Source organism: Oenanthe melanoleuca, chromosome 3 (assembly GCF_029582105.1).
Source record: "Oenanthe melanoleuca isolate GR-GAL-2019-014 chromosome 3, OMel1.0, whole genome shotgun sequence".
NCBI classification, from domain to species: Eukaryota; Metazoa; Chordata; class Aves; order Passeriformes; family Muscicapidae; genus Oenanthe; species Oenanthe melanoleuca.
In genome coordinates this window covers 59,253,074-59,279,793 of record NC_079336.1, presented here as the reverse complement: position 1 = coordinate 59,279,793, position 26,720 = coordinate 59,253,074, and the positions used below count along the sequence as shown (strand labels likewise).

The following is a 26,720-nucleotide window of genomic DNA, read 5'->3' as shown; positions in this document are numbered from 1 at the left end:
CTGCTAAATGCCAATGCATTAAAGTGGCAGCACTTCACTGCTGGAAAATCCTGGCTCTCAAGGCATTAAGCAACCTCTTGATCCCATCCCAGGGAGCTGGTTTAGGGGGCAATTAAAGATTCAGTTTCTGTGCCACCCAAGGGCTCAGTCTCACTGTGCTCAGATGCTTTGTCCTGTTTAATATAAATCAATGTCGAGACAGGAAAGGGTGACCCATCATCATCAGACTTGAACTTTAGAGATATTATTCAGAGACTAATCTATGTTGGGAATTTTCCTATTCAGAAAGTGAGATGGCTTGAGTCTCATAAAAGAGAAACTGTCATAAGAAAGCACAGTGACAGCACATTATACTGCTGAATGGGGAAAACTATACAAATTAAACTGCAGTTGCCAAGCCACAAGATGTTCACCTACCCTGTCAGTCCTTCCTATCACTAATTTCACCTCTGCACAGCTGCTTGCCCCCTATTTTTTCCATCTTTGGTCTGTCAACCAGTTTCTCAGTCATATGTTCTTTTGGATGTTTCCTACACCATGACATTCATTACTATTACATCTGATGTAAACTTGAGCTAAGGGAAATTGAGCAAAAAAAAAGAGTAAAACTCACTGAAGAATAAAACTAGTCACATACAAATCTCTAATTGAGAAAGACACTGGCTTCATGTTTTGCCCTGACAGAGTTTCATAAGGGAATAGAGCAAGAGTCTGTCCTTGCTGGACAGAGGTGGCTAACATGACAGAAACTGCTGTGTGCTTTAAGATCAGCAGCATCATCCAATATATGTCTTGTATGCCCAATTTTAACATAGACAGTGACAGTGTATGCATGTCACTGGATAGCTTCCAAGCCTGGCTGGGCACATACTGGATTATTTTTCTTTAGCTTTGGCAGGTAAGTTTGGAAACAGGTAACATAAATGGTTACAATCACTAGTTCCTACCTCTCACCCTGATTTTATTTCCTTTACCAATATCTAGCATTTTCATTCCTACAAGCAGACACACGTATTTACAGGGAGAGACTGTCTTTTTTCAACAAGCATCCTGAAAATCCAAAGACTTTCTTCAGTTGACAGGGCAAGTATTAGATCACAGAGCACAGTGCAGGAAGTCATGGTATCTTTTTGCAGTGCAGTTAGAATGGGTTGCTGCCAGTGCTGTGGGCTGAGCTCTTCCCTTTGTCAGGTGATGGGAATCCAGTTCATTTCCTAATAATTCTAATTTGTTACAGTTCAGCATATTTCCCTTCAACTCCAGGTGACATATAATTTCCCAAGCAACAGTATTCTGCAGTAGATTTTCACTAAATGCTCTGCCCTGGTCACAAAGCTAGACTTTGCCACATCACACCCCTGAGCAAAGCCATATCCAGCCTCACAAGTCCCCCAGAATGCCTCAGGGATGAGATAGGGTTTACCCTGTATCTGGTACATCATCCAAATCAGGCTGTGGGAGATTAAGAGGAAGATCACATTTCAAAGCCAAGCACCCTTCACAGACATCCTCTGGGCAGCCTCAGACCACAGCTTGAAAAACATGCTGGGTGGAAAACAGTCTCTTTGATTAGCATGTCATAATCTACTGGAGGTTTTTTAAAGTTAAAAACCAGAAAACACTGAACTCTATAGTGCAAATCAGTAACAGAACATATTACCAACGTGCCTCCCTAAAGACATGGTGTGTAGTAAAGCAACTATAACTCCATGTGGCCTTCACTTTCAGGATCAGCTCAATTTGCAGCCCTACAGAGAATGCCCCACAGTAGCTCAGGTGCACCAGTGAACCTATTTACAGTTTACCTGCAATTCAGAAGTTTCTGGCTCCCTGTACAAGAATGCATTTCGCTCAAGATGATAAAGTAGTGAGTGTTTGGGAAGGGATTTAATATCCACTTTTGGGATGGTTAAAGGACCTTAAGTCCTATCAACTTTCAAGTGGTCATAGAGGTAGGTGCCTAACTCCTTTCAGCCCTTCTGAATACAACAACACAGGCTTCAGACTTCAAAATGAATGAGATGAGCGATATGATGGCAACACAAGCAAAATCCACTACTGCCTGGAAGCTAAAACAGTTGTGAGAGACAAGTCTGTGCCACTCACAGCAAGGCACCTTCTCCATCTCCTCGTGTCTATCCTGGGACTGGAAGAAGAGGCAAAGGTTCTGGTCTGCACTAGGAAGTAACAGGGTGTACAAGGGGTTGGCAGAAGCAGGAATGGAGTGAAAATTGTTTTGCATATTCATAATGCGAGTGTTGTGGGTTTGGAGGGGAAGGTTGCTTCAGATTAGCTCTATGTGGCCTCTTTGCAGTCACTTGAATGACCACTCACAGTTCAAGTGCACCTGCTGCCCTCCTGGTGCATGTTTTCAGTTTAATTCCATCTCACAACAATCCAGATCACTTACCCCAAGACTGATCTAAAATGCTAAAAGAGATTCACTCAGGGTGAACAAATGAAGACTTCCTATTCCTTCTCCTTCTCTCAGGCCTGGCAGAAGATGACTGGGAAGAAGAATCTGAGCCCTTTCATAATGGCATCAGCCTCCTCAGTAAGGAAAGAAACCTCTGGCATCAACAGAAGATTAGATCCCAAATTTATTTAGAGAGCAGAAGATATCTGGCACTAATTTTATAAACACAAATTTAACTTGTCAAAGCCAAGTGTGACCCAGCATACACTACAGACTTAGGATTCTTTAGAGAGCATTCTGTTGCAAGACTGTATCCTGTTATTGATTGCCAAAGGGAAAAAAAGTGTGTATTTACTTTTACCATGTTCTTTTCCACTTCCTAAACAAATAATTTTAATTGCTTTCTATGCTCTCAGTGCCAGAGCACTTTACAAGACTTTTGCACAAGACCACCAAAGTGCACGGACATTGAACAGGAAGCAAGATGAAGGGCAACTAGACCAGCACTGGCCAAAGAGATGAGAGGAAATAAACCAATTTCAGTTGAGAAGAAAGAAAGCTGGTCTCTTCTGGGAACTGCAAGAACTAGAAGCACAAAACTGCCCTCATTCCTGCAAGGACTGGGAACTGGGAACCCAATGCAGATCTTGAAGTATTTGAAGGATTGTAAGCTGGCATGTGCATCCCCAATGCAGCTGCTAATGATGTTCTGGTTTGCTGGATTTCACTACTCTAAAAAGTGAAAAACAACCTTTATTCCTTTTTCTCCTCTGACAGCTTTCATTTATAGCAAGCTCAGGTGTTATTTGTCATCCCACATGCTGAGTATAATAACTTGTGTTTCACTTAAGCTTGTCTAATGTTTGGCTAAAGTACATTTTCCAGAAAGGCATCAAGAGACAAGGAATCCATCTTTCCTTCCCTGCAGTCATTTGTTGCAATGGGCAATCATCCTCACTTGTCATTTTTTTTCATTAAGTTTGCCTTAAGGCAAACAGTGATGCCTCCTGTATTCAGGTTGTAGTGACTCTGCTGAGGTCTGGCCTTCTCTCTCAAAACACTCAACATGCCATCAAATTACTGATGTTTTCTGTAAGATCTCTTGTGTTTTTCACTGCCACATGCCTGACTCTACCTCAAAAACAAGTTAAGCTTTAGATGTCCATGTGGCATGGTGGACTTTTTAAAAGAAGGAGTGAGAAGTGCTAAGAGAGTCCTTACAATGTGCTAAATGCCTTGCTGGAAGGTGTGCATAACACATAAGAGAAACATTACAGCAGGAGCTGTCAGATGGCCAAGGATGACTGTTAACATACACTTTTGGTAGCATCATTACACATCCAAAATCTTTACTACAGGATGCCAGTGTGTCTCATGTGGGCCATGAGGGACTGGGGGCACCCTGCACAATGTCAGCTCTAGAATCCCAAATGATCCTATTCATTTGATAAGAAGACATCATGACTGTTTGAACTGGTGACTCTTCACCCACTTATGCTTCCTTGTGTAGTCAGTAGAACTGCTGGTGGCATCCTCTCTCCACTGTGCAGTGATCACTCCTGTGAGAGTGCAGCAGGGTTTCAGCATGCCATTTCTCAAGGACCATTTAATCAGTCACCCCTCTCCAGTGCTCTCCTGAACAACTTACTAGGCCATGGGGCCATGTCTAAGATGTGGGAGAAGTACCTGTATTGCTCTCTCCTATAAATATGGCCACTCAAGTTGCAGCTTTCCTTTATACCCCCAAAATGCTGGGAAATCACTTTTGGATCTGCCAGGCTGGCAGCATCTCAGCTCTTTTTGGTCCACCCCTGTTCCAACCATCTTTGGGTGCATCCTTCACTCCATTTCTGGGAGCAGATTACACATCAACCTGACTCTACAGAGCAAATCACACCAGAGCTGAGAAATGCTGACTGTATGAGCTCAGGGTTCAATTCTTCTCCTCCACAGAGGAACACAGGAAAAACTACACAGAGAGTCAAGAAGACTGAGAACAGGGAAGCAGGGAGAAGAGGCCAGCCAGGAGAAGAGTAGGGAGCAAAGAGCTCTGAGATAATCTGAGACTGTCACAGCTTGCCCAGGTTGAAACCACACAGAGGCAGGCAGTGAGAAGGCAGCCACAACAGCAACATGGTGAAGGAAGCATAGTAAATAAATAAATAAATTCACACCTAGCAAGGCTACCTCTGAAGATGTAATCTATTTGTGGAGGGAGTGCTTTGTAATGCTAGGGCCAGTCAAAAGTTCCAATCTGGCAATTTCTGAGAGCTGATTTACCAAAAGGGAAGAGCACAGATAGCAGCTGCACAAGTTTTGCATACTTCCACCCAAATGGTTGTGGCACTTTCTGTGGGGCAGACAGCTGCCTGCTCCTCTCACACAATAATATAATATCCTTTAAATTCCAGCCACGGATCCTGATTCCAGTGTGCGCTCTGCTTTTCTAAGAGGTTCCATTATCTTAACATTTTTATTCCATATACTCAGTGATGGGCACCATACCACCACAGGAACAGGGCTTCAAGTCTTGATCTTGGCTTATCTCACCTGAGAGTTTGGGAAGTATGAGATTTTTTACAGTGCAGAAGCAAGCCTCACAAACCATGTAAGCTTTCTGGACCAGTGAAAAATTATACATATATATCTATATATCTATCTATATTCTATATTCTATATTCTATACTGTATATGTATATGTATATGTATATGTATATGTATATGTATATGTATATCTATATCTATATCTATATCTATATCTATATCTATATCTATATCTATATCTTTCTATCTATCTATCTATCTATCTATCTATCTATCTATCTATCTATCTATCTATATATCATAAATATAATGAATATGGAGGTAGAAAATACCAACCAGCCTAAATTCATTGAAGTTGGTGGAGCCACTCAGGGTTCTACCAAGTGAATATTTGTCCTTAGGCCGACTCTAGTGCACCTAAGAGAATCAGCATCCTAACTTGGTCCCTGATAATTCCAAATTTCTTGCATTTGTTCCAGGACTTCCCGCCAAGGCTCAAATTTAATGCCTTCTTCTTTTACAAAGCTGCAAAGATTTCTGAAATGCACAAATGCAGTAAGAGGACAGCTTTTGACAAGAGGAGTGACAATATTCTCTCATACTTACTGAATGTCCCAGCGGAATAGATTCGGACTGTAAATATTGACCCATGGACAGTGCTGGGTTATGGTACAAGCCCCTCCGGGGAGATGCCGCTCTGACAGAGGCCATGTATCTCCTCTCTCGCCTGGGAGACAAATCTCTTCGGACAGACACATCTTTCCCTGGTGACATTGGTCTCCTTGGCGATAGGTGACGCCTTGGTGACACGTCCCGCCTTGGTGATAACTCTCTCCTCAGCACAGCCTCCTTCCGCGGGGAAAGGTGCCTCATGGGGGAAATATCTCGTCGGGGTGACAGATGTCTTCTGGGTGACAAATCCCCTTTTGGCATTAAATACCTCTTTGGTGAGTTATCTCTGTAGGGTGAAGAATCGTAGCCAGGTGACGATTGTCGACTGGAAGGTGAGAGGTCCCTCGGAGAAGAGCTGGGGTCTAAGGAAGGCGTGTAATCCTCATCCATGCAGCTGGGTATGTCCAATCTGTCCTTATCAGGCTCTGAATCCGTGCTCTTACTCTGGAAAAACCTCTGATATTCTGTCATTTGCGTGTCTTCGCAGGAGTCGCTCGGTGTTATAAGCTGAGTAACCTGAATGCTAGGTAAGGTGACCAAGTAACTGATGAGGGAAGAGTGTCCCACTGAAAGGGAGCCCTCTGGGGAAGCCCCCTGTGATGCCCCAGCTGAGTTCACTGACAGGGAGGAGAACCGGGGGGGCTGCGGGCTGGTGCTTCTTGATCTGGTTTTTGGTGTCGAGTCTCCCTGAGTATCATCAAAATCATCCTCATCTTCATCATCATCATCATTGTCATCGCCGTCCTCGCCATCCGATTCCTCTGCGTCAGAAAACTGGTGCTCTGCTGACAGCCCTGCCAGGTTGCTGCTCTTCTCTGCCTCCTGCTGCATGTCCTCCATATTTTCTGAAACAACCACAGCAAGTCCAAATGATTAGCATATGTCTCACCTCTCACGCCACAACCATTCCCCACCCAGCACACTCATTGCCTTCACTGGATGGTCCTCATCTGGAATGGCTGCATAAAGCCATTCCTCATGGAGGAAAGACATATTTTTATTTAAATAGTGCCTTAAAACTCTATACTTGACAGGAAGTATGAAAGCAAATTCATCTCACACTACCTTGCAGCTTCACTAAATGTTGCCATCTCTCACATCTTAAGTGGAAAGACTGGGAATCATGTATGAGGCAGATCACAACTGACCACATTTTCATTTCCAGCACCTCTTCATTTAAAAAAGTATAACCCAGAAAACTAGTTAGGATTTATTTTTTTACTTCTTGTTTCTTAAAAAGTTAACTCTCAAATAAAAAAAGCTCCAAATACTCGTAATGTATTTTCCCATGCCCATCACTGTGCTGAAGTGCAATGAGTCATTTGCAGACTTCATACGTTCCATACTATAGTTGGAATGAGGCCATTCCAACTAAATTAAATCATTTTGACATACCTGCTTCTTCAGTTTCAGCATCATCTACAGACGTCATTGATACTCCAAGCTCCAAGCATTTTTTCATGTGTGCTTTAGACTTCATATGTTTTGTCAGATTTCCTATGGATCAGAGATTATTGTGATTAATGGACAATAACAAACAGCACTCTTCAAGTTAGGTTTTGGTGTATCTTAACGCCATTATGCTGCAGATAATGGATTTTAGCTTTAAAAAACACCACCACAACAGTCAGGGCTGATTCATCAAGACCATTGGCCTCAAAGCCTGTTTTAATCAGAGTGGGTTTTTGTATCATTAGAAAATAAAAAATTCAAATAAACTCAGGGTGTAAGAGGTACATATGCATCTCTCTAATTTTCCACATGATATTTAGTTCCCCCTAAAGAACTCACTTTTGTATGTTATCTGTTCCTGGACTCTGTTCATGATATTACAGACTGCCTAGTGATCAAAGTAAATTCTCACACACAGCACAGCAGCAATTCAGGGCTCATGCTCCTATTTACACAGTGGCATTTTCAAGGTAAGGGCTATCCCGTTTATTTTGCACATGGTTTCCAAATGCTCCATGTATTTGAAGCATTTGGAAGCAAAAGTACCCCACAAAAAAAAAAAAAAAAAGACAGTTATGGGAGACTTCTCTATGCAAATTTACCATTTAGCTTCAGTCTCTGACTGAGAGGAGCTGTGCTTACAGCACCCACCTGGGATGTGGGAAATTCAGGTTCAGCTCCCAGATTTGGAGCACGGATCTAGACCAGACACAGCAGAGATTTGAAAGCAAATCTCCCATTCCCCTGAGGGAGCAATCTAACACTAGACTATTGACTTTCTGGAGTGCCTGTCTTGGTCTGTTTTTTCACAGATAAAAAATCTGGGTTGAGATTGGCCCCAAGAGACATTTCATGACAAAGAATCTTGAGCACAAAGCACAAGCAGGAGAATATCGCTCTAATCTATTTGTCACTTCAGTCTCATTTGCAACACCCAAAAGGAAAAGCATGGCACAAGCAAACCCAACCCATTACCAAGACATGGTGCTTCTTGGCTCAAGGAAAGCCCTCTGGAAATGAATTTATGCTGCTTCCAGGACCCCAACCAGCATCTCCAGATGGTGTTGTTGCACATGCCCTCTTGGGGCAGGATCGCTGAACCCTCTGTTTGATAGTGCAGGTGTGCTTAGAAACTCACAATCCAGGCTCTTCTCTGATTTTCAGTTCCAGCTAGTCAAATAATTCCCTTCTCAGTAGGAGTCTCTTGTGCCTATGCACTGCATGAAAAGTCTAACTTGGCCAGTTGTGCTTCTGGATGGCTAAATGCTCAGAAAAACTGAAAACCTAAGTATCTCTGAAAGTTTGTGCCCTACTGCTCTCAGCAATATAGCAACAGGTATGAGACTTACAACTGCTTATAATCAGTTATAAATCAGTTAAACACTTCTTGTACTTTGGAAGCTAACCTAGTCTCTTGCTACTCATGTCCTTTTTGTGCAATAGCAAACCACCTCCTCCATGTTTCTTCTACTTTGTCAGAAATGCCAGTCTCAGCAAGCAATTTCTCTTTATTTTTCCATGCCACCTCTTCTTCCTGGAATGTCCTCTCTGAACACAGCTGTAAAACCACAATACTGTCATGTACTTCAAGCCCTTCCTCAAGACCCTTTCCTCCAGGAATGTCAAAATGTAAGCAATGCTATGAGAACAGCTCACCAGATGGTCTGTTGGGACTACAAACAAGCAGCTCTTTGCCTTTGTCTCTACATGCCCATGAAAGTTCTCATCTTAAATTAGGTTGATGGGTCTACTACCATCCATCAGCTATTCTCATCTTTGGCACAGGAAGAAGTGCTGGAGTCATGGAAACTATTACAATTCTCAATCCTCAAAACAGCCATGAAGCTGCACTGGGATCTTGGGAGAAATTTCCTTCAGCTTCCCTTCTCCCTCTATGAGTTAAGTTTCACTGCACTGGGACCAGAATCCATTTCTTTTGTCTGCCAAAGAGAACCTAAGAAACTGAGAATATAAGGCTCATTTAGGCTGTGCTACAAAGAAATGATACCAAGGAAAGGATTTTTTCTTTCAAGGAGATAGTTGCATCACAAATCTGAATTCCAAAGAATATCATTATCCGTGGCCTCAGGGTGACAAATGGAAGCTTTTTTCTGTGCTGATAAATACATGTGAACAGAAGCTATCAGATCTCTATTCATAATTAATGCCACAGTGGATGGAGTGGCCCATCTGGGAGATATAAATTATTTATAAACTTGAAACTGACCCACTGTAAAGCCTGTGAAGGCATGTATTCCCCAGCAGCTGATGCTCTGCTTCTACATTATGTCATAAGAAGTGTGGTCTCCTGGTAGCATTCAAGTGTTGCTGCAATTAAAATTTGCACCATGTAACAATGTTGGCAGGGTATTACTACATTTTCCCTGAAGACAGATGGACCAAGAGCCTATAGGTGTCTTAATGAAGCTATCCAAGGAGTCTCATAGTCTTATAAAATCCCTGGATCAATGAAATAGAAGAGAACAAACGCTCTTATTCAGCCCTGTATACATAAACACAACAATTTCATTCTGAAGAAAATGCTCCCCTTGATTGCAATGGGTGATTGGATCCTAGAGGGCAAAATAGCTCCAGAAGTGGCAAGGGTTCAGCAAAAAGGGTCAAGTACCTTTAGTTTTGAAGGCAAAATTGCACAACTTGCATACATAAGGCCGGACATCAGTGTGAGTGCGGATATGTTTTTTGAGCATGCTTGGCTTTTTACAGCGGATGCCACATTCTTCACAAATGTACTTTCCTCGGCCACGCCCTCTCACATAGACATAATCCTCGTTTGACTTATACCTGTTGGAAGAGAGCAAGTATTTAAGTCACACAGACTCTAGGTCTCATGCACGTACAACATCACTTCTATGCAGCTGATCCTTGTCATCAAAGCAAACTCACACAAATCCAAAGGAACTACTGAATTTTCAGTCTGGAACTCATTAAGCATTTGGTTTTCAGAGAATGTACTGGTCCCAACATATTTAAACAATATGAGACCAACAGGTTGCAGGAAGAGAACAGTATAAACACCTTGACAGGAAACCAATGAGCAACCATTCCTATAGACACAACTCCATATAAGCCTGCAGGTTGGATTTATTTCAGCCCACTGTAGTCTTGTACAGCACAGATATTTACCACTGCTGAAAAGAGCGTTGTTTTGCAGCACGGTTCATTTAACTATTTTAGTGCATTTATCCCTTGGGATCAGATAAATCACATCCTGGAAATGCCTGTTTCTTCCCATTAAGCATAAAGGGAACATGGATGATGAGCAAGGATGTATGTGCTCACATTATAGATTCCTGACATTCCCAAGGATAAATCGCTCCCCAAAGAGACACTGAGTTGAGTTCACTCAGGTATGTGAAGCTTTAGAAATAAAATGGTAAATATCAAACATGGATACTTTGAAGAAAGCTATTACTGAAATTTTTCTTAGCACAACCATAAACCTTTTTATGCTATTTTTGCTGATCACACAGTGTGTAGTTAGAAAATAAGTAAGATATGAAAATCTCTGTAAAGCTGTACATTGCCTTTATTATTATCATGCTAAATTGTTAATATTGAAATCTAAAAGAGTCTAGGGAATCTACTCAGGCTGTTCTGAGGTTTGAAGACTGCTGGGCATTCCTTTGGGGAATAATTCCATCCTCATTCATCCAAAGTAAAATCCAGGAAGTGCAAGAATTGTGAAATAATATATTTTTCTGCCCTCTGTCCTCCATTTCCCTGTTTGTAAGCAGCACAAACTACTTTCGGTCATTCTGTGGATGCACAGCCCACAAAATATAGTTGGCATTGACATTCAGTATTTTAAATAAAAAAGGGACTGTGTGGTAGATTCTGTTAATATGATGAAAACTCTACAAGAAAAAAGTGGCAATTGTTGGGTTACAGAGCTGGAACATTTTTCAAGTGTGCTGTTCTTAAATGAACACACTCCCATATGTTTAGCTATATCAATATAAATTCCGGAGTTAATATCTTAGAAAAACATAAAACAGTGTCCTGTTCTCAAGTCATCTTCTTATCCTTTAAACACATTAGCTCCTCTGTCAAACGTGGATGCCTAAATTCGGGTTTTTTCATCTAATTTCCAACAAAGTTGTACCTCTCCCATTTCCTTCATTGTCCCTGGCAGCATGGGCAAAACTGGCATAGTCTAATGTAATTTAATATTTAGTCATCTTTCTAGCAGGTTATCTGTACAACAGTTTTGGAGTCTTGGCTGTCTGTCTGGCTGCCCCATTTCCCAGGTTCTCCTTCATATGCACATGCCAATGACTGCTAGTCATCTCTCTACCCACTGCTTCATCAACTACCTCCAAGCTTTCTCCCACAGAGAAAAAAAAAAAAAAGCCCATTATTATTTGAAATACTGCTATTTTATCTTCTCTTCATCTCTCCTTACAGTCTGATTTTGATGGGATGGTGTCTATCATACCCCCCCGATTGATACTGGTAAGATAAATGCTGTGCTATTACATGTGCTCTTCTGTTGCTCCATCTCTGCTCTTATTCTGCTTGACCTCATTCCACTGGCTTCTGTCACCTGTCAGATCCCATTGGACACAAAGACAATGATAAAACATGTGTCTCTTCATCATTCATATAGATGGTTTTTGGCCACAACTGACCTTGACTCTTTAAGTATGCTTCATCATAACAATGACTGTAAGAGAAATGACACACACAAACCTGACATTTAAAAAAGGGCTGGTACAAAAACTAAGACCAGAAGTCTGAGTCTCTGGTGATTACCTTTTAGACCTCAGGAATATTAGATGTTACTGCTAACTTGTGCCTCTCTCAAAGCTTTGAATAATTTCTACTTCTTGCTACATAGAATCCATGTAAGGACTTTGGTCACTGCCTCTCTGACTTTGACTAGGATGGAACACTTGAGTTAACTCTTGAGTCCTGCAATTTCTATCCAAAATGTTATTTTATTTGGGTTTTTCAATTAGAGTCTATTACTGGTAGATATGAAAGTACAAACATAAACAAGCTGTGAATTCTTTCTGTCAGCTGGTAATGTCTTTTAGGTAGATGTCAGATGTGCAGGCATGCTTGTCCTGTCTCTTCTTTCTCTGTACACCATTAGTAACTACACTGCAGCAAGGAGTGAACTTCAAATTACTGCTTTTCTTTGAGAAATACTGCTTCATATCCCATCAGTCACATCTGCAGTCACAGATGAGGGAAAGAAGATTTTGTGATTCAGATAATTTCACTTGAATCAAGCCACCTGCCAGTGGTAATAATGCAGTGGTTGGTTTCTTCCTTCCAAACTCCCTTAGTTTCTTCCTTCCAAACTCCCTCTACTACAATGCTTATAAAATGCTCTTGATGGACTTTCCGCAGAGAGGTGGTGATCTGCTGTGACATCTGGTGGTACTGGCTGACAGTGGGACCTGAGGATCTTAGAGGTAACAACTCTGTGATTTTATGTGATTCTAACCTCAATTCTGATTCTGCTCCTTCAGCTTCTCACTCATCCCTAGCCCCAGCTATCTGCTTTTTGCCCAGCTGCCATATGAATGCTGCACCCCACTGGGTGCAGTGCTGTGCTTCCCTGCCAGGGGGACAGGCTTTCCCACAAACCAAAAGTGGACAGCCACAGATCTTGCTCAGCTGGTTACCTGGTTCACATAGCTGGTTCACAACTATGAAACAAAAGGAATCACAAAGCCTAAGGAAACCCATTCCCCATGAAAACTGAAAACCAAACTGAAAATATCCTGCTGAAACAAGACATGACCATCCATGCTTGTCTGTCCGGGGAGAAAATGTGACATACAGACATTTGCTATACAGCTCATTGCACTACATACTGAGGGGAGATGAAGATGTGCTTGAAGAGAGAAGAATAAAATAGCTCAACAAACAGCCAAGAAGAAGCAAGCATAGAAACCCATCCATCAAAAACTAGCTTTAAAAAGTCATAGACAATAACTTGAAAAGAAAGAAAAATTCAATAACCAGAACAGAAAGCAGTGCAAGACATGACAATAATATCTATTACATCAATTTAAAAAATAGCCAAATGAATGTCTAGAATGGAAAGAATGAATCTATTCTTCCACAAATAATTCTTGTAAAATGTACTATAAAGTTATGATGTGTGAATAAAGAGTGGACCTACTGACACTGCATCACATCATCTGCTGCAGTTTTGCAGTTTATATGTTTCTATTGAGGAAGTCCCAGTCTATTGCACAGACTATTCGTTCTCCCCACTCCAGAAATTAATGTGCACTTCAAGGTTTCTTACATTTTGTTTTACTCAAAGGGTATCTAAACATAGCCCAGTATTACAAGGAGACATTTCTAGGTGAAGTGTGAATTATATGATTTTACTCAAATAGTTTCATAAACCTTATTGGTGTACAGGAAAACTTAAGGTAGTGTAACACACAAAATTTCTTGAAGTAAGTATTAGAAGTTTTTTATAGAGTGATCTGCTGCCACTCACACTCCTCTGAATTCTGCTTCAAGTTGCATTTCTTAACACACATTTGCCCTTCTGACCTCTTATTATGCAGCTTACATCAAGGCAGATTATATTCAGCTGGGTCATCCAAATTCAGAAGTGGTACATAGTGGGAAGCAGGCAAATTTTATACTTCTAAGTGGGTGAGAATTGAAGCAACAGCTCTTTAAATTTCTTGTAAACTTAGGCTCACCACTGAATTTGGGTCACTCTTGTAAAGCCAGTCCACTGGCTTAGGGACTAGGACAAGGTACAGCTATAGAGAACAGTCAGGATAAGGGTGTCTGGGCCAGCACACCTCCAAAAATCTCCAAAATAACTTTTCCAGGCAAGATGCAGGCTATACTCCTTTAGTGTTGCAGTCTACAGAGAAATTGCAACAGTGAATTTATGGAGATTATTCAATCTTAGTCAAAAACACAACATCAGTGAAGGACAACTGAGATTTTAAAGGATACAAACTGACAGGAGAAGGAAATGGATGTATGAATTTCATACATCTCGCTCCTGACCTATTTACTTATGCCAATAAAACAGTGCTGTGGGACCATCTGAGTTTGGTAAGACTGAAAAACACGTCTCGTTTAGCCACCTGACTATGCACTACTGAAAAGTGGCAAACTAATTGCATTGTGTCAGAATTCTATAAAAGAAACTAAACAATATCTTCCATTTTAGAGTATACTGCAGAGACAAACAAGTCTCTATTTAATTTTCTTTTCTTAACAAGTTTCTTAAGCCTCAAAACAATGTTAATTGGCTTTTCCCTCTTTGTTGTTTCTGTTATTAACATATTAAACATCATTTTATAAACCATACATGGCAGATCTATGGATTAGTCTTAGATGCCATAGATTTCATTGGCATCTTACATTTTATCTCCAAAATCCATCGTCAATAAATAATATAATATTACAAGAATAAGACTAAGCACGCCTAGTCAACCCATGCAACTAACTGGAATACACAGTGCCTAAAAATGGAAACACAACCTCATGGAAGTCATTAAATACAAAGAAATGGCATAGAAAATATCAAAATGTCAACAGTTCATCCACTTCCTTATGACTTAAGGAATTAAAGCAACAATTGCGAGTGAGTGCTCTCACACAGATGGAAAACAATTGTCTTAATAGCAAAGTAGAGCCCAAAATGAGTATACAGGTACCTTGCACTGCATTTTAAGACCAACAAATACACAAAAAAGAAAAGACTTGGGAGCTACAAGACGTGGCAAGAATACAGGAGACTGTTCACATTCTAATTCATTCATATTCATTTTCAAATGTCTTTAAAATGACAGGCTGAGCTTGAAATTTCCAGTTATATTTTCTTACCCTCCTTCAAAGATTTTAATTCGTATCGGCTCAGTTTGTTTGGATGTAATGTCTTTATCTCCATGAATGTCTCCTTTTACTCTTTCTTTTATAATATTCCCCACTACTTTCTTTTCAAGCTTGCTGCCAAACAAGAAGAATGGCTCGTGTTTCATCTGTAGAACAAAGTCAAGGAAGGGTGTTACTTCTGGAGCATACAATAAACGCACACTTCATTTCAAATACTTTTAACATACCAGGTCAAAGCCAAACTCATTTTGGTCCAACTCTATATGATAAATTAATCTGTCCCATTTAATTTGACAGAGAATAAGAAAGGAGGCAACATAGACAAATTTTTACAAGAGTCTTGACAGAAATGACAATACTGTATCTTTCCTCAGGAAAAAAAATCATGGAAAATACATATGGAAAAGCCTCAGAAGGAAATTTATTGCCATTAGAGAATTTGCCCTGGCACCATTAGCAAATGCTTAATCCATGAGGAAGAGTCAATATGTAAAAGGCATTAAATGGATCTGAAGATCCGTACTAAATTTTATCTTAATCCTTTCTTCCAAATGCGTGTGGATGTTTGTGTCTGACACTGTTTAAACTGGGAAAAACAATGGGCAAAATAAAAGGGGATAATGTATCAGGCTCTGGCACACTTGAGGGGAGGGCTTTAAAAGCCTCACTTTTTACATCTGATTTTGTAAATGGAGACAGAGACAGAGACAGCAGAAGTAGCAGAGCTTGCAGAAGGATAAACTGAGGCTCAAAAGTTGTCTTGGGAAGATGTCACTGGCTGATTTCCCAATGGGGAAACTTTTTGTAAAAAAAATAAATCATTAACTTGCATTTTCTAGTTTACTAGAAATTTCTAACATAAACATATATGAATTTAATTTTATTAAAATTTCTTATTTACCTGAGCAAACTGCTTCCATGCACTTGATGATGTCAGTTTACCAGCTCCAGGCCTGTGCATAGCAGCCAGGGTGTAGATTTCTGTGGTGTTCTTTTGCTTGGACCTCAAAAGTGCTAAAGTGGTCTTTGTACTTAGCCCAGATGGGTTTGGGTTGCATGAACTTATACACCATGAAGCATAAACAGAAGCTTTGAGGGTTGGTTGCTGAGTGTAATTGGGTTTTGTATAGTTTAAGAAACACCAGCTCACAGTAGTCGTAGTACGCAGACTTGGGAACTGCAGGATCTGTTGAAAATCTGCTACGTCTGTCAGGAGAATGGTTGAGGCTGTGACTTTCCCAACAGTGTTAGATGACACCTGGACTAACATCCCGAGAGGTAACTTTTGATGTTTCAGTTGGTCTTCTGCCTGAATTTCTCCTGGTGGCAATGAAGACCTCTGTGGACTCATGCTCATATCTGAGGCTGTTTCATCCACATCCAACTCCTCTGGTGAGTCTCTTCCTTCAGAGGGGCCACTGGACTTCTGTCCCGGTGATGCGGAATCAAAACTGGAAAGTTTCTCTCTGCTCAGTGGGAATGCATCAGCTCCTGCCACGCTGACAGGTGGGAAATCTTGAGATGTTGAGGATGACAGCGATGAAGTGGATGACATGGATGGCAGACTTTCTTTTGGCTCAGTAGCACAGCTCTGCCTTACTAGTTGAGGCTTCTGCATTCTTGGAAAATCTTTCTTTATATCTGAGTTAGTCAACTCAACTGCACTTAGTTCCTCAACTATCTGCCCATACATTTTTTCTTCTTTGACTCGTTTCTGCTGCTTGGTCTCCATGAAGAGCTCCAAGCTGCTGGCAGGGGAGAGCATTCGTTTGCTTCCTCCCAAGGTAGAAGCCATGTCAGAAGTGGAAGGCAAACACAAGGGAATTGGTGGCTCCAGTCCAAGTGGAAGGGTCTGTGGCACTTTCCACAAAGGATATTTTTCTAGTCCTCCATGATGACCCAACATCTGAGCTATGTTAAATCCAATTCCTTGCATGGTTGCATTAGTTGCCAATGTTCTTTGAGAAACTGTCTCATCAACTTTACAAATCACAATTGCAGGACTGTTGCTCTGTCCGAGGATCTGGGAAATGCTTGTGTACATGACACTACCATAAGATGGCACGTGAGTTTGAATCCTGACAGGAACAACTGTTCCTGGCAAAGGCTGTACAGATCCATCACTTGGGGAGTCAAAATCTGCCTGAAGATGCTGCTCAGAGGAGGTATCTGTTGGTTTAATGCTGTGATCTGACTGGTACTTAGCAAGAGTATTTTTTGAATACGGCCCAGATGTTCCTGAGTAATGCTGGTATGCTTGCTCTTTAGCATGCACATAATCAGCTGCTTTCTTTCCAATAAGCTCAGGTGCAGGTTCCAGGTGATAACTTGGAGGTACATCTATTTGGAAAGCCTGTTTGACATAAGATTTCTGCAGCTGTTGTACAAATGGATGCTGGAAGTGCAGAGGTTCTGTGCAGGACTGCCACAAGATAGGCTGCTGAGATGGTGTTAAGTGAACCATGCAAACAGCTGGATAGGGGAACTGAAACAAGGTGCCATGGATAGGGGGAAATGGGACTTTTTCCTGATGTGCAAATAGCTGCTGCTGCTCTGATGGATGCTTGCTAGGAATATAAGGTGCTTGTTGGATTAAGGGAGTCCTTAACATTTCAGGGCTGTCTGCAACAAGAGCCTGTTGCTGGGCAAGGTGGGATGAGCTATTACTAAGCTGAGCACAAGAGCCAATAGCCTGTTTTCCAGAGTCATCTACCTGAATGGGCTGAAGTACAGAGGAAGGAGAGTGATGCCAGACAAGCTGGGAAGAACGAAGACCAACCTGTGAATGTTCCATCTGCTCCTGCTTTATACTTTGTTCTGAGCTCTGATCAGTCTGAGAAATCTCTGGAAAACCACTGAAGGAAGCCTGGCGAACCAAGAAGCATTTCTTCCTTTCTCGGGATGGAGACAACGCCACAGTAGGTGTTCCAGCTGAAGAGGCATGGGACAGGTTCCCATAATCAAAGGATTTACTTCGTATCTCTGGGATTTCAGCAGCATGAGGACAGGGCATCTGTTCAGACGAGCAGCGTCTCATTTCCCTCTGATGGTGATGCCCAGGGACGGAAAGTGAGTAAGCACCTGCTGGTACTGTTAAAAACTCAGACTGTTTTCCAAATTCATCTTGTTTGGAAGGTGTGATGAACTTCATATTCTCTTCTCTTTCAAAGGACATTGAAAAACTTGAACTGTGAGACAAATTGCTTTCTTGGCTAGGGCTGCGAGAGAGACTTGTACCTGTAGACTCAAAGCTGGACTCCCCAGAGGAGTGCTCCATGTCAGCCAGTCTTAAACGCTTCTTTTTGGGTGGTAGCTTTTCAGCTGGAAGTTGAGAAAGGGTTTCACTTCTCTGGGGCCACTGGAATTCTTCAGTGGGTCTCTCCTGCTCTTTACTCTGCACTTCTTTATCTTTCTCGGGCTTATCCGGCTCCTCCGTGACACGAATTTCAGGTACCTGTATGTTGTGCTGGCGAACCAGCCTGGGCTGCACGTGACACGGCTGGGACGGGGACGGCTTCCCAGTGTCAACGCTTTCCGCTTGGGGAGCTCGCTCTGGGCTCATCGGCGACTCGCAAGTCTCACTCTCGCCTGCTTCAGATGGTGAATGCATCTTTTCCTGCTGGCATGCAATATGTTCTGTAGATTCAGACCTTTCAAATGAGTTTGGCCTACTCAACGAGTTGGTGTGCTGAATGACAGAGATGACATTTCCGGGGGGCTTTCTAACCAGCGATTCTGCAGCCTTTTCTTGCTCGGAAGTAAGGGATGAGTCTTCCAGAGAAGCTGCTGGACTTCCAGACTGCAAGTAAGGCCTGCACATTTCAAAACGCTCTGCATGGCAATGGGGAGCATTTTCCAGGCCTTGGAGGGCAAACCCACTTCTTGGCACTTCCTGGATTTGGGATTTGGGATCGAAGTCTAAAGGTTGCATTCCCCCTGGCGTGCCAGTTGTACTGCTGCAAATCATAGGACTGTCTTCCTCATCTCCAACACTCTCCTCTTTCCTGCGCTTTCTGTTTTCAAAAGTTGTTCCAAGCATGGATGGCACTGACTGAGATTGTCCAAGTGCATCAATAAAAAACTCTCCCCCTTTGTTCATCCCACCTAAGGATGGTGAGTCCCTGCAGTTCTGCTTCTGAGCTTCAAATTCTTCCCACTTTCTGTAGTGCTTTCCACTGGCATCATAGTCATAAAAGGTCTTGTCTCCTTTCTTCTCTTTTAAGGATGGTCCTTTGTCACCTCCTGTCTGTCTGCTGGAAGCAATAATGATATTTTTCCCTGGTCTCCCATGATAGTCTGAATCCGAATGTCCCTCCTGTACAGATGGCAGTTCAAAGGCAGCCTGCCTTCTCAACATTCTTTGGTGGGATATTCCCACTGTCCCGGGATAAAATACATCATCGGAGCCAGTCATCTTCTCATCAAATGAGTGGCTTCCTCTCAGAGATGGGGGAATACTTAGGCTGTTTGCAGAAGAGGTTGGCATGGAGTTACTTCTAATAAGAGGACAGGAATCTAGTGGGGGCTCTAAAAGGACAGGCACATCACCCTGCTGACTGGCTTGGTACAAGCTGGATTCACTTTTGATGGATGATGTGGTCTGTGATTGTCTACATTCTGTATTGCTGCCTGGATAAACCTGTGTAGACTTAATAGTGCTCAAATTACTGGAGTCAATGAATTCCTCTTTACTTGGAGTCAGGTGAGAAATATGTTCCTCAAGCATCTTGATATCTAATCTGCTATTTAAAAGAGGTGATGGGTCTGTTTTGCCCTTTCTACCCATTAAACTGTGTTCCTGATTTGCTGTGGCTACAGTTAATGCTGTTCTTTGATTAATCCTATAGAACTTCCCAAAAATTATTTCTTCGTAAGACTTTGCATTAGTATTTGGTGGGCTAATTTGCTGCTCAGCACTTTCTGAGCGGGAAAAATAGCCAGAGTCAGTGCTTCCCTTACTGTGTGGGCTCAGGAGGTTTAATGACTGCTCAGAATCTTGTCCTTTTTTCTCTGACAGTCTTAGTGCAAGTCGCTGCTTAACTGTATGAGAGTCATCAGACTTGGTACTTAAGGATGGGGTTTGCAACATATCAGAGCTAATATATGGTGAACTCTCACTGGGTAACTGAATCCCACTTTTAGGGATAATCAAAATGGGAACTTTCATCGGCCCCACCAAGGACTCTTCCATGGAGGAGTGAAAACCACTCCTGCCAGCAATGTCCAGTGGGAGCTGCGAGACGGGGCTCAGTTTGTCAGACCCTTCCACTAGGAGTGAGGTCTCCTCATCAGTGTCCGTGCTCTGCTCTCCATCTGAATGTATTTCAGCTTCCACGTCGATGTAACTGGCATCCAGGTCCAATTTAGAGACTGCTGACTCTGTGAAAGGTACCAACCCTGCCTTAATTGCATGGGCATGTGACTTCCTGTGTTTGTAAAGGTTGCTTTTCGTCTTGAAGGAGAAACCACAAGGGACACAAGGGTATGGTCGCTCACCAGTGTGAGACCTAATATGCTTTTTAAGTACACTAGGTTTGGCACAGGCCCGATTACAGTAAGGACAAATGTACTTGCCAGGCTTTTTGGGTTTGTGCTCTTTTTTGTGAGCATCTTCTGATTGTTCTAAAGATTTCTGAGAATATTGGCTGTATGCAGGGTTCAAACTTGAAATCTTCTTCCTGGAGAAACCTCCACTATGGCTATGCATATGAAAAGGAAACAAGTCCTCTGAGGCAACTGATTGCAAGTGGCTAGGAAACTGCCATGGAGGGCCTTCCAAGCTCTGATGTGGCTTTATGTTGTGCAAGAAGCCTTGTGGCAATGAATGCTGTGGAAAGGAAAGTGAATGTTGACATGAGTAAGGGCTTGGACGATGCTGTGGGTATTGCTTCTCTGTGACTTGCTGTGCAGCTTCACTTGATGATACCAGTTTCCCAGAACTAAAAAGTTGTGCTGATGCCGTGTTTCCTACTTGCTCGTGATCTATTTGTGGTTGCCGCTGTACTTCTTGGCTGCCGAAAGTGCTCATCTTAATAACAGCTGGATGTTCTTGCCTCCATCTGCTTGGTGCTTTAGCAGTTTCTCCAGACCTTGAGGTAGCTTTTTGCCCTATAGCCGTGTCCCCAGAGTCCATTTTGTTACACAAGGTCTTAAGTGCTAGTTCACTTGAAAGCTGTGCAGACACATGGAGTGTGCCCAAAGCTGTGCTTTTTAAAGTTTTGTTGCTCCCATTTTTCCAGGGCTGTTGCAAGTTCACAGACTTTTCTTTCTCTTTGGAACTTTCCACGCAGTAGTCTATAGGCATTAGATTTGTGTCTGTACACTAATGAGAGTATTACACAGTTCTGTTCATGGCATGAACTTTCCTAAACAGTTTATTATACATTTGCAAAGACTTCTTATAGCATTTGGACATGTTCCATTGTTGTTAAATACTGGGATGCAGAATGATCCAGAGATACTTGTGATCTCCTACAGCAAAGTTCTTTTCATCTCTTCCATGGTGACACAGCTATCTGTACAGAAATATAAAATAAAAAAACAAAAACAACAAATCCACACATACCAGTTAGTACAGCCATATTCAACAACATCAGTGCAGTCACCTGCAGTTCTATTTAGCCTTACATGGAAATTACTGACAGATTTCAGCAAAGGTAACTCATTTCACAACACTCCGTTTTGTGAGCAGACATGGTAAAGAATGGCTCCAGAGACTGCAACAATCATAGTCACTACCCAATAGCAGCTGTAGGAATAGAAAATAGAGACCTACACTTTCCAAATTACACAGTAGTTTTGGAAGGCTTTCGGGGGACAGTTTAAAGGCTTGATTTCAAAAAGTCCTCCACATACTTTCAAAGCTCTTTCAGCAAATCACTGCTGAAAACAGAAGCCTAACTCTGTGAGTGGGAATTATCTTATCCAGTATTACTCACCTACGGTTCAGACATGCACTTTAGTCACCTGGCCTTCCTCCCAAGTCAAAGTAGGTTCAGCAGAGAATAAACCTTCCCATATCATGACAGGTGTTTCTGACACTGAGGCTGTCTTTGCACATGGCCCTCCACTATGGAGATGCTTGTTTCTTACAGTCAACTAGTCAACTTGGGGTATATACCAAATATTGCTAAAAAATTGCTAAAGTACTTCTTTATTACTTCTTACCTTAGATCATCTAATTGGTTTTATAAGAAGGTGATGTTCACCATTCTAAATTACTTTTAAACAGTCAAAAAAGAGACATCAAAGAGACATTTCAAACACAGCATTACTGGTACATTTCCCCAACTCCATCTTCAAATCACTATGTTAAATTCTAGTGAGAATGTCTTGCTAGATATAAAGGATGTATTAGAGACTGTGTTTATGTGACTTCAAGATTTTAGATTTCACTGTTGAAACAATTTCATCCAGGTATACATGCATTTTCAGTGCTTAAATGCAATAGATTTCCACAGTTCCATTAAAAATACCAAAAGCTCAGAGATATGATTTTCATAGAAAAGTACAGCATTTGAATTTGAAGTAGAATGTTCACTTTCTGTTTTCATGTTATCCAAACACAGGACATTTTCTGGATTAAATAGTGAGAATTATAAAGACAGCCATGATTTAAAAATAGCAAGGAAAAGGGTAAAAAAGCCAGTATTAGAGATATTGGAATACTTTTCATACTAACAGTGGAGAAAATTAATTTGGCTCAAAGAAACAATAGCAAACTGCAGGAAAACACACAGATAATAGGCACTTCTGATTTTTTTCAGTATAAAGTAATTACCTGCATCTTCTAAACATCTAATAGGGATGACTATCTTCAAATTTCCTGTGGGAAAAAAAATAATGATAAGACATTTTTGATATTAGGTATAGATGACAAAAATCTTCTATTCTTTACAGTAGAAGTCTGAAAATTTCATTTACCCATCCACTAGAAAATTTCTTGTAGTGTCTTAGAGGTCTAAGCAATCACCTTTGAAGACTATAATCATGAATAGTTTTAAAGGACTTAGGTTTCTAATGTGTAGATGAATAGCAGCAAGTCTAAACTAATAAAGTCTCACCTTTCTGAATCAGTGAAAAGAGAGAGCTGCCAATGTACCTCTTCATTCCTATGCCTTTATTAAGCCTGGATTATCCCTGAATCCCCTTGGCAAATCCCCTTTCAATGCCTCTCTCCAGATAATACTTTTAGACTCCAGGCCTCTCATTAAATGCTTCAGGGACCAGCACAAACTCCTGGTCAGGGTGTCACCATTCAGGGACAAGAAAATGGAGTGGAACAGGAGTAAGTGTCCAAATTAGTTAACACCTGTGTGCCTTCTCAAAGACAAAACTTACAGAAAGAAAATTATAGAATACATGGCTAAAAAACTTCTGTGACTTTCCAAGAACAAATGGACATTAGGAAAACCTGATAACTTGACACAAATAGAATCAGTACCATGCCACCTGTTATGAATTAATTACCAGTAGTACATATAATATATCAGTAGTTAGGTCAGCAATAACTGATGGAATGTTGGTTTAGTCAAATATTTTTGAAATTTTACCTATAGAGAAATCTCCTGTAGTACAAAACAACAGCAAGTTATCAAATGCAAACCAGAATATTTTAGATCATGATGTTGTTTAGCTCTGATGTGCTAACGGCTTTTTAAAATAACTCTCTTGTCCGATTGACTAAAATAAAGAAGGAAAATGCAATCTAAGCAAAATTATTTTTTAGAAAATTTCCTAATCCACTTCCTCAGACAAAAAGTGTTGGTCCAAATGGAAAAATAAATCCTTGTCACGAGTTACAATATATCAGAAGTGGTGACTACAGAGCAGCTCGGCAGGGGCTCTTGAGGAAATGGCAGGTAAGGGACCAGCCAGTTCCAGCAGCTGAGCTACAGAGGCAGCTAATGATGCCAATATACAAGCTCAGATGTAAAGGAAAATGTGTGGCTTGGGAAAGCAGAAACAGGGAAAAGGGTGAATGTTCCTCCCTGAGAGAGCATAAAGTTATTTCCCATCTTCAAGGAAAAATACTCTTCTCCTTATTAGGCAATTTTGCAAATGGTGAAGGAGAAATTTCTAGAAGATGGGAGTATCCTTCTTTTCTATACTCCTTTTATTGAAAGCACCTTTACAGAAGAAATATGCCAGTCACAGAAATGTGATAGCAATGGTTTTATTTCAGCAAAAGATGATACTAATATACATCCAAAACTTTTCTGTTCTGGACTGTGAACTCTGTTATAGAGTTAAAGCCATTCTTCAGTCCTGCAGTTTCAGAACATTCTATACAATTTTTCAACCCACACTATGAAACAGGTATAGACTAATTACAGGGCTTATTGATGGCTTAAGTATGGCAAGAGCCACTCTCCTGGGGAAAATAAATCCCTTTCCAGAACAAACATAATACTTTCTGGTTTGGTTTGAGCTGCCATCCATCCTGTATCAAAGATGGCTTTAATATTGTTTCTCTTGTTCGTTTTTCCCTCCCTAATGGGAGACTGACCTAACTGGAGAAACAAGACACTGCAAAGCTATTTGCCATTCTGTCTGTTTTATCCACTCAAGTCTCTATCTCATCTGGCTGCATCCACAGCCTAGCTTAAACCAACAAAAGACTTCCATTTTGCAAGTGAATAATGTTTCTCCTTTAGAAAAAAATCTAAATATACTTTTAAATGCTGCTTTTCCTCAAATACATACTATTTGATAGGCAGAAACTCGTTATATTTCAAGTACTACCTATTTAAAACCAAGGGACTAAGGATGATAGAAGAGCACCATTTTTTTAATACCTTTGGCATAGCTCTGCTCTGCTGGAGTGAGTAAGAGCAGCCCACCTACCCGGATCAGAAGCTGTATGGGAGTTGCACAGAGCACATTGTTTGACAGGAGCTGCAAAGTCCTTCCTGGCTGGGCGCCAAGCCAGGTTTCCTGGCAGGAATGTGGCCCAAGAGCCAGCTTCCCCAGCCACATTAGCTGTGCTATCTGCCTGCTTCAAAACAGGACATTTCACTTCTACAAAAACTTTGAACATGAGAAGATTACTTGGAAACCAGGAGCTGTATTTATGTTAGATGCACCTACTAAATCAAGATTTCCAAAGCTTTCTAGAAAGGGCCATTATCCTATTGCTCCTTTTTTAACGAGAGTGTCTTTTTGAGCTTTATGCAGGGGATGTATTTCTGATTGACTGCAGAGCTCCAAGATCATTCCTACTTTTCTTTCTTTTTTCTCTTTTTTTTTCCCAGACCATTAAAATGGTTACACTCAACAGCTTTAAAATAAAATTTGGCAAAATATTACTTTTACTGCTTCTCAATTTGTAGCTCATATTACAGTTCTTGCAAGTGAACAAATTGGAAGCTTATGTCTTCCAGGCTAAATCCTGAGTGCACCAAACAGAATAAATATTGACTCTAGCGTAAGGACTAAGGGTCAGATCCAGCCTTGTTTTAAATCCTTTCTGTCCAGCTCTGCCAGCACAAAGCCAGCCTAAAACCACAGTAACTGGCCCCTGAAGAATTTGTATTCTACAGGGCAAGTGTTAGCACAAAATGCAGTGGCTCCTATGAAATCCTTACATCCATGCATAGGTCTCTGCCAAGACCCTTATTAGGCAAGTCTAGTTTATGTCTGGGATAAGCCCAGCCTTACAAGAGAGGCTGACACTGAACTCTTCCCCACCTGCAACTGAGAACAAAATTGCCTTGGCCTTTCAGGAAAAAAGACAGCATACTTTCAGCTTGCAGTCCTGCATGTTTCCCTCTGTCCTCTAATGAGATTCCCCAAAGAACTGCTTGGTGTTGATATCCCAGTGAAAAACTAAAAAAGACTGGGTTCTCTAGTAAAACATAGGTTTATAGTTTCTCCTGCATGGCAAAGCCATAGGTGGGCTAAGTCTGAAGAAGAGCTCTCAACCAGCATGCAGTGTGCACCTCTGAACTGGCACAAGCATTTGAAGGGTGCTTCTTTCCAAGGTTATATATATTCATTCATGGACTGAGGATGTTATGTAGCAACATAACAAAAAGAATGCAGTCCTTAGGGTGTATAGTTTTGGCATTTTACACAAATGAAAAAAGAGATGACCAACTGACACTTGGCAAAGTCTGAATTACTGAGGAATGGAAGCATGCCTGTGCTTTTGCTGCAGTTTGGCAGGAGTTGTAGGACATCATTTTGCACATGTGAATCAAAGAAGGCAGCTCTCTTAAAACAGTTTAGATGTATTTTTTTAATCTACCACTTTCTATCTTGTAAATGCTGTTGTTACCTCTTCAGATTTGAAGATACTACTCTAGTTTGTTAATTTAATCCCACCCCAAATATTTTGCCTGCCCTCTGGATTTCAGTGCTTTATCAAATGTATTTCCACTCTCCAAAACCAGCCAGAGCACCACCGTTTTGGAAAACCCTGAAATATTTTGAATAATACATGTGGGTTTGGCTGGGTTTGGGAGATTTTTGGGTGTTTTTTGGGTGTTGTTTTTAATTTTGTTTTGTTTTATTTGGGCAGCTGAATTATTACAATATACTTTTTAAAATGTAATTTAAAAGTACCATCCGATACAAACCCAAACACTGCTCAGTGAGTACACGCAGTACACAATGATCTAACAAACTGTACTGAGTTTAATTGAGGACAAGCACAGGGCAGGATCTGTTCTCCACTGCTATATCATGCTCACAAGGATTCCCCAAGAAGCCAGGAACTGAGGGGACTCACGGAGAGGATCCAGTTACAGATCCATCAAGGGCAGACTGCAACCTCACTGTG

At 41.3% G+C, this 26,720-nt stretch overlaps 1 protein-coding gene across 2 annotated transcripts in view; it reads right to left on the bottom strand.

Annotated features, from left to right (window-relative positions):
- Nucleotides 1-26,720, bottom strand: part of HIVEP2 (HIVEP zinc finger 2) — a 132,722-nt gene that overhangs the window by 2,879 nt on the left and 103,123 nt on the right. For both annotated transcript variants that reach the window (XM_056486291.1, XM_056486292.1), the window contains 6 exons: nt 22,719-22,763; nt 15,840-21,453; nt 14,930-15,084; nt 9,714-9,889; nt 7,028-7,129; nt 5,567-6,477 (listed from right to left, as the gene is read on the bottom strand). In XM_056486291.1, coding sequence (XP_056342266.1) covers nt 5,567-6,477; nt 7,028-7,129; nt 9,714-9,889; nt 14,930-15,084; nt 15,840-21,242 — 6,747 coding nt within the window. In that variant the 5' untranslated portion in view covers nt 21,243-21,453; nt 22,719-22,763. The remainder of the gene's footprint in view (nt 1-5,566; nt 6,478-7,027; nt 7,130-9,713; nt 9,890-14,929; nt 15,085-15,839; nt 21,454-22,718; nt 22,764-26,720) is intronic.